The sequence below is a fragment of the Primulina huaijiensis genome, chromosome 3, assembly GCF_012295235.1.
Source record: "Primulina huaijiensis isolate GDHJ02 chromosome 3, ASM1229523v2, whole genome shotgun sequence".
In the NCBI taxonomy this organism is placed as follows: domain Eukaryota; kingdom Viridiplantae; phylum Streptophyta; class Magnoliopsida; order Lamiales; family Gesneriaceae; genus Primulina; species Primulina huaijiensis.
In genome coordinates, this window is record NC_133308.1 from 21,565,557 (window position 1) to 21,580,543 (window position 14,987).

A 14,987-nucleotide genomic window follows, 5' to 3' on the forward strand; every position below is an offset into this window, starting at 1 on the left:
AAAACATATTAAAGACCTCACCCACGGTGCCCATGATAGGCTATTGAGCAGCATCTGCAAAAATATATATAATATAATTAAGAATATAAAAAAAACAAATAAATATTTTCCTTACTACTGATCATAAAGCTTACTCATGAGGGGAATTAACCACCTTGTGTTGGTTGGAATTTGATCACACACACACACACACACANTTTAGCTCAATAATTACTTATATCATGATTTTGCTCTAATATTTACCTAGAATCGAGTGTTATTGTTTTCTTAAATATTATAATCCATCGTAAAAATATAACTCAAATATTTTTAAATAATAGATCTAATATTTGGTAAATGTATTAGTATTTTTTAAACTAGAAGAATGATACTATTCATATCAAATATGAATATGAGTAGATCTCTTGTGATACGATTTAATAAATTTTTATTGTGAAACATGTTGTCTGATTCATAATTATTATAAAAAAATATTATTTTTAGATAAAATGATTTTTTATGAGTTAAATCAGATCAAAAATCTATCTCACAAAATTAACCGACGAGTTATCGACGAATTTTGTGTTCAAATAATTGTAGTTTAGCATCAATTATCGTACAAATCGAGTCAATATGAAACAAGCACGTGAAGTCATACATAATTATTCAATTTTTTTTTAAAAAAAATGTGTTATTAAACTAGAAATTCTGTGAGCTCAAAATTTGAGGCTGGGGAAAAACATGGAAAACTGGCGGAGACTGAGCCACCTTTTTGTGACGATGTTTCTGTCGAATTTCGCCGAATTAATTGGAGGTCCTGCGATCCCCGACGTTTCCATTGCCGCTCTTTGCCCCGGAAAAGATGAATGCTCTCAAGCCATTTACCTCACCGGCTTCCAACAGGCGGTAATTTAACTGACCAATATTTTTTTTTTTGAAGTTCCCATCAGATTCTCATCACATTTCTGTTACAATTACTAGGTTTCAGGATTAGGATCTGTGATAGTGACCCCGCTGCTTGGGAATCTCTCTGATGCTTATAGTAGGAAAGCTTTGCTGGCAATCCCTCTTTTCCTTGCTATTATACCCAACGGTATGTATGTAACAGTACAAGTGTTATTTTTTTCACCGATAATGCGTTTCTTGGGTTATATTTGGCCATATTAATATGTGCAGTTGTGTTGGCCTGGAAGAGGGAAAAAAGCTTCCTTTACGCATACTATGCCATTAGGACTATAACTGCCATGTTTACCCAAAGCGGCGTGTGCCTTGCTCTCGCTTATGCGGTAACTTCATCTTACTTTCGTAATAATTATCTGGTTTGGCGCTATAAATTTCCACGATATGCAATTGATCATTTTCCCATTTTATTTATTTATTTATTTATTTATTAAACTCCGAAACTTGCCGAGAAAAAGAAATGACACTGCTGTTGGCTGTAACAAGAGAGGAGTGCCTTTAGTTCATTTGCTAAGTTTACTACTGGAATTGATATCCTAGCAAAAAAGTATGTGTCAGAGTATCTAGTGGAATTCCTTCAAATTTAGCTAAATGTTTTTAATTTGGTATTGTGGCAGACCATACCAAAAGCATTCAACTTGTTATTTGTCGGCCAGAGATGTACATAATTTTTTACTGGAAAAATCCTCTATCAACTCGTGCTTGTTATGAATTTTGTGAAATTGGAAAATGCTGGGACGAGAATCATTGATATAAATGGTGCAAAGTGAGAGCCTGATAAGCTAGCTTCTCGCTGAAATATCAGCTGTAAATTGTTATGCTCGTTCAAATTTGAGTAGAGGTCCATTTTTATTGCATTAGCTTATTCTACTAGAGCGGATTGTGGGTTATTACTTGAGTTACTGTAATTCGATTCAAGAGATATTAATGTTAGTTGGGAAGATATTCAATGTTTAAGTTCGGCCATATGGGGTATGTTCTCCAGGCAGACAATGTATCTGCAGGGAATCGTGTCTCTGCATTTGGACTTCTCTCCGGTGTGATGTTCTCTGCATATGTTGGCGGTACTTTAGCTGCTCGCCTGCTCTCCACAATTCAGATATTTCAGGTCTTTCCTTGATCAGTTCAGAAAACATTAAATTTTCTTTGATTAGCCTAGTCCCCAGGGTATCGGTTACTTTTCAGCAAAAGCCAATTTTAGCAACTTTTTATTCTTTACAAGTCAGTGATCTGTGATTCAATTCATTCAGCTTGCAGCTGCTGCAGCTATTGCTGCAGCAATTTACATGACAGTTTTTCTTGTGGATACAAAACTCCCCTCTGATGCTTTGGAACAGCCAATTTTGAAGGAAATAGAAAGCAATGAAGAAAGTGTCAAAACATTGGAGAAGATGGACTTCAGTAGGAAAATTCCATCACCGAAGGATATATTTTGTTTGCTAAAAAGCAGGTATAATGCTTGAATTTTTTTGAAAACTTAATGTTTTCCTATAATTGTATTTTTCTCCCTTCTGGTCATGATGATCCTAGGAATTTATAACAGAATAAATGAACTCGATGCAGACTATACTGCATGCACAATAAGAAGATAATAGCCGTTTAAAAATTGTTTTGTTGCTAGTATATTTGGAGCAGATAAATAGAGGTTTTAGGAATGAAGAACAGTAACTCACAAATTCCAAAACTTTCTCGATGCCTAAGTAAATCAGGGCATTTGTGTCTCCTCTGATCATATTGGTTTGCTTTGTAACCTACTACATTGAAGAAATATCTGATCTCGTTTGGAAATGAAACTTTAATGGATCATTATGTTGACATGACATGTAATTTGTTATGAAAATTCCACTGTGTCAGACTAAAAATTTTCTACTGGTGAATGGTGGCACTTCAAGTCTCTGATTGCCCAGCAGTTTCTTTAATATGACATGCACTAAAAAGCTTTTAAGCTTACATAGATATCAAAAATTGACCGGGCCCCCTTTTTTCTCCCTTTACTGAATTACTTGATCCTTGTGTTGCAGCTTTACTTTTTCATTAGCAGCATTTGTTGCTTTCTTCTATAGCCTTGCAGAGGGTGGACTTCAAACTTGCTTACTGGTATCCTATGTTTCTTTTTCCATTTGATTTGTGGGTGTTTAGCGAGCAAGTTTCTCAACGTGGTCACTTTATTATTTATCCATCATCTGCAGTATTTCCTAAAGGCACGCTTCCACTTCGGGAAAGATCAATTTGCAGACCTTTTACTTATTGCATACGTTGGAGCAGCCCTATCAAATGTATTTTCTGTACCATTAGCTATTTTGCTTCTTCTAATGCTATTTGTAGCTTTTTTGTTTACTTAATTGTGGCCTCTACTGCATACTAAATGAAAAACTTGTTCAGATGATCTTCATGCCTATATTTGGTCCTGCAATTGGAGAGGAGACATTGCTATCTATAGCACTTTTTGCGGGATTCTTAAATGTGTGTTGTTCAGTCACCTTTCATACATAAAACCGTTGCTTATACTGTTATACATGAAGATATTGATGTATCAGTTACATTATTAAAAATTGGTTCTGGTTTGGTGCAGATGTTCTTTGACAGCATCGCATGGGCAACTTGGGTATGCTCTTTAATATTCAATGATTATCATGCACTTGAAACTCCCTATATGTGTGCAAGAAGTTTGCTTGGGAGTGGAAATGAAAATCCTTTTATCTTGTGCTGCTTGTGTAAGTACCAACTCAGTGAAGGAATACACAGTAAACAAAATCCTTTTTTTCCTTCAAAATTTGTCCATTAGGTACCCTACGCTGCTGCCTCGATGGGTCTATTCCTCTTTTTGTCGAGCCCAATTGTGAGTTCACTATAGCCAAAATTAAGTTCTGTTCAGTTTTGGTTACTATTTGTTGATATGTGGTTCGCTTCTGAACTATACAGATAAGAAGCATAGTTTCAAAACAAGTTGGACCCAACCAACAGGTGTGCATGCTATATTGTAGTTGAAATCATGGGAGATGATAGTCAATGCCTTAATGCCTTGTGGGATGTGATTATATAATGGTCATCGAAATCTTAGATTTTTTTGTGCTGACATTTTATGGAATGATTTTATCGTTAACTACTCGCTTCTGTTGCCTCTTCGGTTTGTAGGGGCTTGCTCAAGGATGCATTTTGGGCATCACATCGTTAGCAAATCTGATCTCCCCGTTAATTTACAGCCCTTTGTCAGGTGATACAAAATTTTATTCTCTTGCGTATAGGGACAGGACATGACATGTTAAGTATGATATTTCATATGCATCACTCAACCTTTGAACAATATCTTTGTCACAGCTTTATTTTTGTCTGAGAAGGCTCCATTCCACTTCCAAGGTTTCGGTATCCTTTGTGTTGGACTTGCTTGGGTAAGAACAACTTGTCACACACAGCATATGCCCCAAATGACTAATGTCGGTTAATCTGATCTAAGTATATATAATCTTGTGCAGCTGGCAGGTTTCTTTCTGAGTATACTAATAAAGGTATATCCCTTGTCAAGAAACAGAGATAACAGAGAGTTAGCCTGAATCTATCTGATGTCTGAAAATTAATATAAAAAATGTCATAATTCCATGGAATATAGAATGAACAAATTAAACACTTGAGAGTGAGAAAATTTAGAAGGCCGTAAGCTTCATTCTTAGTAATTTGTAAAACTCAATCGATCTGTTTGAGAACAAATATGTTATTATGATAGTTCGTAATGAGATTACTGCGGCCAACATTCAACATTATTCAAGAAAATTCCAAAAGATTTCAACAAATTCTAAGTATAATTAATTACTTTTCTCCATTATTTAACAAGTAATCGCAAGATAATTAATAAGCATTACATGTTTGCTTCCATGTACCGAACAAGTTCTCTCTAATTTTAGGGAACCTTGACGTACAATTGCTATATTTCACAATAAAATTTAATTTGAGAACGAATTCGATTTACGCTGCTACACAATGCCGCTTGCTAACTCAGTTCTCTTGAGGAACTGGGAATGAGTTTTATGATCATACTCAGAATGAAAGCCATCAGCTGCCAATGGTTGATATAAATAGTGATCAGCATATATTGTTTGCGTGTGTGTATGTGTTTTTTTTTTTTTTTAAAAAAAAGAAAATCACAAGGATGAAATGAACCTTACATAACAAAGTCCAATGCACAGCAAACAGAACCCAGAGAAATGAAAGGGTGCTTCCTCAGACAGAAATAAAGCTGCCAAAAGAGAGAAAAAAATGTTAATTTGTAAACTTTTTTCAAAGAACATTTTGTTTGTTTTGTCTACTTACATAAAGTTCGATAAAGAATCAGATATTATTGAAGAAACAATACAAAATAATAGAGTCACGGTTTAAATCTTTGAAATTACCAGACAAAGGACTAAAAATTAAAGGAGAAGCGACGTTGGCCAATGATATTATGCCCATCATACATCCTTGTGCAATCCCCTGATCATACATTCGCATTAGTACAAAATAATTGGTTCATCAATTTCCAATTTAATTGTTATGTTTGTCTGAATGAATTTTGAATTTACGTACTCTTTATCTGACAAGCATTTCTGAAGTCTAAGATTAGTATGATTTGAAATATATATATTTAAGTTTGAAATTATTTTCGAATTAAATATATCGTTTAATATCAAATTCATCTATTCAAATATAAATAAAAAAAATTTTAATTTATACCTAGATTAGTGACATGTTTTTTACTCGTAGAAGGACATATATATTATTAAGTGTGTGTATGTATATATATCTATATAAGACGAGTTTTATGAACAACTATAAGAATTTTCATTTCATTTTATGTAATAATCTCGTGATGACTTCATTACAAAATAGACTAGTGGTTATCCAGAAGTGCAGACGTACATATAAATTTGCACAAAATTTTAACACACCTGTTCACTAAGCCCAACTTGTTTTGCAGCAATGCTCCTTGCCTGTTGTATTCGACATTAATTAATTTTCGTTTTTCAAATATATATGTGTGTGTGTGTGATATTCCGAAGAAAAAACAACTCACACATGAGGACCATATAGTAAAGAATATCCCCAAGGATGCAGCTGCATAAGGTACCTGCAGGATCAGCTAAAACTCATGCATGCATGAAAAAGTATTTTTTTAAAAAAAAAAATGTAAAGTAGTATAATTTTGTATATTTTGGGCAGCACCNTATATAAATATATATATAGAAAAGGTTGTATGTAATGTAAAATAACATAACATACATTTAAGAACGCGATGAACAGTGCGAAAGAAAGCAATGTAATTTCTCCGAAAAGAGGTCCCAACTTAGGCATGAAGACCATCTGCATTGCCACATTAAAATTCTTAAATATTCATAAAGAAAATTGATTTAATTAATTGTGAATATATATAGATAGATAGATACATTTGATAGCGCTGCCCCGATGTTGATAATGAAGAACATGACCGCAAACTGGTCTTTGTTGAAACCGAACCGGGCTTTCAAGAAATACTGCATAAATTTAATAATTAAAAAATTGATGAAATAATTGGTTTTTCCCTCTCAAACTATATTCTAAAAATATCTTCAAAGTTAATTTTGACTGTTATCCTTAAATTAAAAATAAGAAAATATTTCATTGAAACCCAGACATAGCTTTAATTTTCTAAATATTTTGTTCTAGGGAAATAAATTAGATATTTTGATTATAGAAGATGTATACTTTTATATGTGTCCGATTCAAGTTAGCTAGGGGGGACCTCCTCAATTCATCCAACGTACAAAATATGAAAAAGATGTCCTCAAGCGAACGAAATTTAGATTCTAGATATTTGGTAGCGCAATCAAGAAAGAAAACTGAGTCGATTCCAAGATACGACGGTCTCCTTTTTCGATATTTTCCTATGCTTAAGAACTATATATATTTTATGTTTTGATACGATCTCTTCAGTTTCAAACATTACTGCAGGCAAGTTAGGAGTAGAGTGTACATAATCGAAATTATAATAATCCAAATCCAAAGAAGTTGATGTTTTAGAGAAAGAGAAGTTTGTAGGATGAGAGGGGATCGGTACCGGCAAGAAAGTTTGAGCTCCGGCATCAGCCAGGCCGCCAAACAATGTAACAGATGCAGCTAGTGCAAATGTAATGCTGTAAAATCTTGCTAGCTAGTTAGTGTAAATTATTATAGAATATAAAACTATTGGGAATATATATATGTAGTTAACCTGGTGTTGAACAAACGAAATATATCCTTTGGCGATGGAGTTCCAAGAAACCCTACATTATTACAACTTTCTGTGCTTTCCTCCAACGTCAAAGGAGTATCGATGATATTAGCATCACGACTACTGCTACTACTACATCTGTTGCTCGAATCCTTGACAAATATTCTCATGTAGACCAATGCCAGAATGGATACAAACGCCCCAACCTGCGGATTAATATTTAATATTTCATTTCTTCGTATAATTGTCTGGACAGATTAAACTAATGCTGTATAATTGAATTTAAGCATGCTGGACCTGAAATATTTGAGAAGTGGAGAGAAAGCGAGCGCCTAAGTTACCAAGAACATTTGCAGAAGACACAACTCCATACAGAACTGAAAACACTGCCACGCGCTTCTCTTCCGACACACTCTCTGCCTGCAGCCATGCACGTTCAGTTATATATATAACAACAGCTAATTGCATACCAAATTTGGGTATTTAAGTTACCAAGAAACCAAAAGAAAGGCATAAAACACCCCCATCTGTAACCATGGCAGTCAAAGTCTTGAATGCGTAGTATGCATAAACCCAATTCTTCGTTCTCTTCAATGCCAAGATTACTGTTTATTTATATGCATTCATTGCCATAAATTACTGGATTTTTCAGTAAGTTCAAGCAATAAAAAGCCAGCAAAACAACATATATATACCTAGCGGCATAATAGCAAGAGACATCGGAATTGCGAGTAACTTCTTTCTACCGTAAGAATCCGAAAGATTACCCAGAAGTGGCATCATCACCACAGAACCTAACCCTGAAATCTGCCAAAGACAAAAAAAAAACCCAAAAGTGTAGATATGAATCATACGATCATATATCAATATATATGAATACGTACTGCCTGCTGGAAACCGGTGAGGTAAATGGCGAGAGAGCACTCATCTCTACCGCCACACACTGCGCCGACGGTGACATCTGCGATGGTGGGAATGACCATATATGATTGGAAACTGAACAGGAACACCGTCACAAATAGGTGGCTCAGTCTTGCGTACTCCCCCTCCATCTGTTTATGGTGTGTGTCGTGAGAGTAGTGACGGTTGTTTAATCTCCTAACACTCAACAAACCCTACCTCTAACTTCTCTATCACTCAAAATTTTAAAAGTTTCATCATGGTCCATAAGGAAAAAAAAAGAACATTAAAAGCCGAAAAGGCTTATTTGTTTCTGTTTTCCAGATATATATAGGATTTCACCTGAATTCAATCAATAATTTAAGTAAATTTCTTGTAGATTTAAAATTATTGGTCTAACTTCTCTAAATAACAAAAATACATTTGAAATCTATCGTTTTAAACACAAACTAAACGAGTGATCTTTGTCATCTGTGGATGAGTTGTTATACTAAATTTCTTGAAATTAATTCGGGTAAATGAGACTAATTGGATAGATATTGGGAAGGTGAAAAGTTATACTTCACGTTGGAAAAAAAAAGTTATAATTTTAATCAATCAATGTTCCATTATGAATTTATTAATTTAGTTATTAAAAGTCACACATATTTAATTAAAAGTAATTAAATAATAGATACCATCTTTTTCTTATATAGGTAGTCGTCTATTAATGAGATGTTATCCTTAGATTGCTTCAATCATACATCCAATGGCGATCATCTTTATCCTCACATGCGAGTTCCATATATAAGGATAAGTGTAGATCATGACCCATATATAAGATAAATTGTCCACACCGGGATGCATCTTTAGGTCACGCGTACTTGGTTCGAAAGATGAAACTATTAATTATTAGTAAATTAGCGAAAAAATGATTGATAAGAAAACGTAATATATATAATATCACAAAAACTCCTGTGAGACGGTCTCACAGGTCAATTTTGTGAAACAGATATTTTATATGGGTCATCCAGAAAAAATATTACTTTTTATGTCAAACATATTAATTTTTATTGTAAATATGGACATGATTTATTCGTCTCACGAATAAAGATTAGTGAAATCGTCTTATGAAAGACATACTCATATAATACATATGATGACAAAATAATATTATGTTTGATATGATTTTTTTAGATTCCATAAATAAAAGATTATTCAATGTTATACCTAAATTACCCTTGAAATATCTTACCGTAATCGATGGAGGAAGAAAGAGTGTTTTGGATCAACCATAAAAAAAGTATTACTTTTTATTTTAAATATGGACAGTGTTGAACTGTCTCGTCAAAAAAATCCATAAGATCGTATCACAAGAGACCTATTAAAATTTTTGGGCGTTCTTCATACCGATTCCGCATTCAATAACAATGAAAATGGTGATACTCTCAATGAATCATAACATAGTTGGAAAGTTGGCAAAATAATATAAATAAATTTCTGTGAGGAAAAAGTGGCCATTAAAACTAGTAAATGCTGGGAGGTTGGCTAAATCATTATTTTCAAACAATAATTTAATTCCATTCAATACAGTTTCTAATTTTAACATAGAAATTAGAAAGTCGATTTCATTATTCCAAGTTAAGTAACTGGCCAAGTCTCTGCGCCTATTAATGGTGGTAGTTGGAGAGCCCAAACAGACTAGCTAGATGACTAAGACACGAGTAGTACGAAAATGAAGTGAATCAGCCATTTAGTTCTCGGTACGGTACGGCCGTCTTTTACTTGGATTGAAAGATTGAATATGATAAAAAAAAAAAATTTATTTAATTATTAAAATATTTAAGTTGGATTTAAAATAATAATTGAAAAATAATAGTATATTTAATTTGATAAAATAAATTTGAGATAAAGTGATAAATTTCGAAATTTAATTTTTTTAAATATTTAACATGGAAAAATAAGATTCTGATTTTGTAAGTTGGTATATTTTAAATTTATATTATTTTTAGAAAAACAAAGAACACGAGGGTGTTGTGGTATGGTGCTTTGTATTTGGATTATTTTGAAATCGATAGCCTTCACTACAAAAAAACGCTAATTTAGTGATGGTTTTCAAAACACCGTTGCTAAATTTAGAGTCGACTGTTGTGTTTGCCTCGAGTCATCCAAAGTGCTTATTAAATGGCAAAATACGTTGCTCATTCAACCGCAAAAAATTTCAGAACAAAACTTATTTAGATGATGATACAGTTAAAGTATACTTAAAACGATTTTGATTTGTACCTGATTACTACTGTTGATATCATCATGGCGAGGAGTACGTTCGTCCGTCATATCAAAACATTAATCTTGATACTTCGTCTTCTTCGTACCGTGTTTTGAACGTAGTTAGGGAACTACAAATGATTGCGCTTGATTATTATGTTGTGCTTAATAATACTTTTCAATAAATTTTTTATTTCAAAGAAAATTTTGAGCAAGTTGCATCTGAACCATTGCAGAAATTGAATATTTATCGAGATTATTGTGTCAATGAGTTTATTTTCCACACAGTTAATGATACATCGTACAAGGCCACCAATAATTCAGGGGTTCAAGTTCGCAGTCATTCAAGTCATGGTGAATGTCCCGAATTTTATGGTCAACTCGAAGAGATAATTAATGTTGAATACTCATATTTGCCACTGAAACAGACCATACTTTTTAAATGTTCTTGGTTTGATACTCATCCTAGATTAAGGACACGCGTACACAAAAAGTATGACATTTTCGATGCAGTTTGTATGGGTTTAATAGATTTTTCACTAAACTCAAACCAAGTTGCTACGTGCAGTTCGATTTGAAATAAAATTTTAAATTGTGTTTTTTCAACAAAACATGTTTGATTTCATGTAGTTAGACAGTTTTTTCAACAAACAAGAATGATCATCATGGAAAGACAAAAAAAAAAGTCATTAATACAAAAATCGTAGTTGAAACGAGAATAAATTTAATTGACCGTCGGTGAAAAAATTGTGGTAAATTAGATTTTGAAGGGAAATAATATTCTCAACTTTAATTGTTATAATTCCCCAGATTTTTAATTATTTCTCTAAAATTATTTTTCCTTTTTGATTTGATTGAGTAGATTATTTTATGTGATTTTGCCTTTCTTAGATAAGGAGATAATCATTCAAAAATAGTCTAGATATGTTATATATATTGGAATGATTTATAGAGATATGATATCAATGGTTAAATAGAGTTTATTTCTAATAAAACTCTTACTTTCCTTATGTTATAGGTTTTCTTGTGGAGATAAAAGTCTACATCTATAAATAAGAGACAAAGGATATCATTGGGCTCGCTCTCCCTCTCGGCCTCTTTATTAAGAATAATCATACACACACTTGTGCATACCGAGAATATCAAAGAAGTAATTCTTCAAGGATCGTGCAAGTTTTGAAGAGTGGTGACCGCGTGTTGCCTTGAATGTTGGTAACATTTGCAGACAATATCCGTAACGAAGTTGGCTGAAGATCGTTTTCGTGGATTCCCTTTTGGAATCACGTTTTGGCTTTCTTGTTTTAGTTTTTATTTTGATTACTTGTTTTAGAAAGCATTTGTTTTCTCAACTTGTTAAGAAAATTGATCTTTGTTATAATCACTAGTGATAGGTTTTTGTGTAAACATTGTGGTTTTCTAGTGATTAATTTTTGACATAAGGCACCGCACAAGTATTTATACTTGTGCATATTTAATCTTATCCGTTTATTTATTTAAAATCGATTTGTGTTATAAAAGTTAATATTCCGCTGCATGTTGTCCAAGATGTTGTAACATCTGGCACAACACCTAATTCTGATAAAACACAAATTTGCTATTTTAACTGTCGTTTACGTATTTATTCATAACTGTCAAACAACATATTCCTTACAAGTGATATCAGAGCCTACTCTTGATATACTAAGTGCTGATTCTGGTTTTTTGTTTTTGTTTGACAGATATATTTAAATGGACACATCACTTGCCAATGCAGTACTTCAACCACCGGTCCTCGATGGAACTAACTATAGTTTATGGAAGGTAAAAATAAGGTACTACATAAAATCCATAGATGAACGAGCATGACAACGTGTCATCAATGGATGGACTCCACCCAAGAAGGAAGACGAAGACGGAGACAGCCTGACAAAACCAGAAAGTGACTGGACTGCTGATGAAGTACAAAGTTCGAATCACAACTCAAAAGCACTGAATGCGATCTTCTCTTCTGTGGACATGAACATGTTCACCTTGATTACGAACTGCACCTCTGCTAAGGATGCATCGGAAACTCTTCAAGAGCATTATGAAGGCTCGGAAAGTGTGAGGAGGACAAAGTTGAGAATGCTTACCTCAAGGTTCGAGAACCTGAGAATGGAAGAGACCGAAACTATAACAGATTATGATTGACGTCTCAGGGAGATTGCGAATGAAGCTTTCAGTCTAGGTGATCCCATATCGAATGAAAGGTTGGTCAGCAAAGTTCTCCGATCTCTGCCCGAGAGGTTTAACATAAAAATATGTACAATTGATGAAGCTAAAGACACAACTTCAATGGCACTGGAAGAATTGATAAGTTCACTCCGCACCTTTGAAATGAACATGAATATGCAGAAGAAAGACAATGGAAAGATTATTGCATTTCAAGTCTTTAATGACTCTTATGACGACCTTCTTCAAATATTCAAAGAAGTTAACGAATCCGACCTTTGTGAGGATTCCATTGTTTATATCACAAAGAAATTTGGGGATTATTTCAAAAGAATCAGAGATAAGAAAGCTGGACAATCCTCAAAATTTCCAAGTCTTCTTGCACCTGAAAGGCCACAAAAGCACCCTGCCAAGCAACAATTTCAACCAAGGGATGAAGGCAAGAGACAATACAATTCAAAAAGGTATGATTCAGTGCAGTGTAGGGAATGTAAAGGCTTCGGTCACTATGCCAATGAATGTGCCAACAGATTGCGAAAAAATAAAGGTTACAATGTTTTCCTAAGCGATGAAGGAGCTGATGTGGAAGAGAAACAAACTGAGGTAGAAAATCATACCTCCCTGACTGCATTATTGACAGAAAGACGCTGGCTGCAGGTGAATCCTTTAGGTGTTGCCCTAGATGTTGCCACACCTGGCCGCAACATCTGCGAAAAATCAATCTGTTTAAAATCTACAACTTCTGGAAACTCAAGTGCGGATGATGATTTGGAAGTTGACGATGAAGAAATCACTCTTGAGAGTGTACAAAAGCTATATGAAGAGCTGTTTGAATATTGGACAAAAAGAAACAAGCTGAATTCTACTCTTATGAAGGAGAACACTAATCTAAAAGCTGTGGTTGCCAAACTTGAAGTAATTCTGAGCAAAAAAAGATTTGGAACTATGCAAGACTAAGGATGAGCTCCAAAAGGCAACTGAAACCTTGTCTAAGTTCTATAAGAGCACATCAAAACTTGAATCCATACTTTTGATGGGAAGAGATGACAAGAAAGGCTTAGGCTTCAAAGACCGTGTGTTTGAAATTGGTGAATCTTCCAAGTCGATAGTTTTTGTGAAGGGAAAGGCTGATACATCTCCACAACCACAACCCAAGTCACAAATCAGAAGCTCTCCACCGAAAAGACAACCTGTTGTACCTATCCCCAAGAAAAGAAAACGCAGGTATGTATGTCATTACTGTTTTAAGCCTGGTCATATCAGACCCCACTGTTTTAAACTCATGGATGACTGCATGTATCGAAAGTCAAGTCGGATGTTGCCCCAAATGTTGTCCAACATCTCCCGCAACACCTCCTACCACCGACCTACAGTAAGACAAATTTGGGTACCAAAGGTAAAAACTCACTGTAATGTTGTCTATACTTCATTGAAAACTAACACTGCAGGTCATTGGTACTTTGATAGTGGAAGCTCACGCCACATGACGAGATCACGAGATTATCTCATAGATTATGTTGAACAAAAATGTGGTAGAGTAACCTATGGAGGGGGAGCTAAAGGAAAGATTGTTGGAAAGGGAACCTTGAATGTTGAAGGACTACCAAAACTCCACAATGTGCTTCATGTTGAAGGATTAAATTCAAATCTTATAAGCATAAGCCAATTGTGTGATAATAATTTGCTTGTTAAGTTTGATAAACATAATTGTGAAGTTTTAGATGAAGCTAACAAGTGCATTATGACAGGTACAAGGTCGTCGGACAATTGCTACCAAATAGGTGAAGAACATTCATGCAAACATGCACAAATCACCGAACTTGACCTTTGGCATCAAAAACTCGGCCATGCAAAGTTTAAAACTTTAAAGAACTTGAGTAAGTACGATGCAGTTAGAGGTATGTCTAATCTCTCTTCTGGTATGCCATATGTGTGCGGAGATTGTCAAAAAGATAAACAGACTCGCGTGTCGCATCTAGTGTTGACAACATCTGGGACAACACGCTGTCTGGAGTTACTACACATGGACCTAATGGGTCCTATGGAAGTTGAAAGCCTCGGAGGTAAGAAATACTCTTTTGTGTGTGTTGATGATTTCTCACGTTTTTCATGGGTTAGATTTATTAGAGAGAAATCAAATACTTTCGATGTATTCAAAAATTTGATCAAAAGAATCATTAACTTCCACAACCTGAAGGTAAGAAAGATCATAACTGATCACGGTAAAGAATTTGAAAACATTTCATTTTCATCCTTCTGTAGCAGGAAAGGTATTTCACACGAATTTTTAGCACCAAAAACAACACAACAAAATGGCATTGCCGAACGTAAGAACAGAACTTTGCAAGAAATGGCAAGGGTGATGCTAGCTTCAAAGAATATCTCAAAGCGTTTTTGGGCAGCAGCCCTTAATACAACATGCCATATTTCGAATAGGGTCTATTTAAGAAGTGGATTAACCATGACTTCTTATGAAATAATCATGGGAAGAAAA

At 34.3% G+C, this 14,987-nt stretch overlaps 2 protein-coding genes across 2 annotated transcripts; one reads left to right on the plus strand and one right to left on the minus strand.

Moving 5' to 3' along the window:
* Window positions 1–675: 675 nt before the first annotated feature.
* LOC140973704 (uncharacterized) lies at window positions 676–4,719 on the plus strand. Its single transcript, XM_073436696.1, has 14 exons — window positions 676–885; window positions 961–1,072; window positions 1,156–1,265; window positions 1,925–2,047; window positions 2,190–2,389; window positions 2,961–3,036; window positions 3,129–3,215; window positions 3,322–3,402; window positions 3,512–3,544; window positions 3,725–3,778; window positions 3,862–3,903; window positions 4,075–4,153; window positions 4,258–4,328; window positions 4,413–4,719. The coding sequence occupies exons 1-14, from the start codon at window positions 721–723 to the stop codon at window positions 4,488–4,490; spliced, it is 1,311 nt and encodes a 436-aa protein (XP_073292797.1). The 5' UTR covers window positions 676–720; the 3' UTR covers window positions 4,491–4,719.
* A 107-nt stretch (window positions 4,720–4,826) lies between these two features.
* Window positions 4,827–8,356, minus strand: LOC140972562 (uncharacterized). The gene is made up of 13 exons (XM_073434970.1): window positions 8,041–8,356; window positions 7,852–7,963; window positions 7,649–7,761; window positions 7,454–7,576; window positions 7,157–7,362; window positions 7,004–7,079; window positions 6,354–6,440; window positions 6,190–6,270; window positions 5,984–6,037; window positions 5,859–5,900; window positions 5,325–5,403; window positions 5,100–5,170; window positions 4,827–4,990 (listed from the first exon to the last, which is right to left on the minus strand). Exons 1-13 carry the CDS (start codon window positions 8,206–8,208, stop codon window positions 4,925–4,927), a joined length of 1,278 nt encoding a protein of 425 aa, XP_073291071.1. The 5' UTR covers window positions 8,209–8,356; the 3' UTR covers window positions 4,827–4,924.
* Between the last annotated feature and the right edge of the window lie 6,631 nt (window positions 8,357–14,987).

Excerpts from the sequence above, each read along its gene's own strand:
- LOC140972562 (XM_073434970.1), bottom strand. The coding sequence starts at position 8,208 with ATGGAGGGGGAGTACGCAAGACTGAGCCACCTATTTGTGACGGTGTTC. Across the intron at positions 6,271-6,353 it reads TCGGGGCAGCGCTATCAAAT|ATGGTCTTCATGCCTAAGTT; the intron begins GTATCTATCTAT and ends GTGGCAATGCAG. Across the intron at positions 5,404-5,858 it reads AAGTTGGGCTTAGTGAACAG|GGGATTGCACAAGGATGTAT; the intron begins GTGTGTTAAAAT and ends ATGTATGATCAG.
- LOC140973704 (XM_073436696.1), top strand. The coding sequence starts at position 721 with ATGGAAAACTGGCGGAGACTGAGCCACCTTTTTGTGACGATGTTTCTG. Across the intron at positions 3,216-3,321 it reads TTGGAGCAGCCCTATCAAAT|ATGATCTTCATGCCTATATT; the intron begins GTATTTTCTGTA and ends AAACTTGTTCAG. Across the intron at positions 4,329-4,412 it reads TTTGTGTTGGACTTGCTTGG|CTGGCAGGTTTCTTTCTGAG; the intron begins GTAAGAACAACT and ends AATCTTGTGCAG.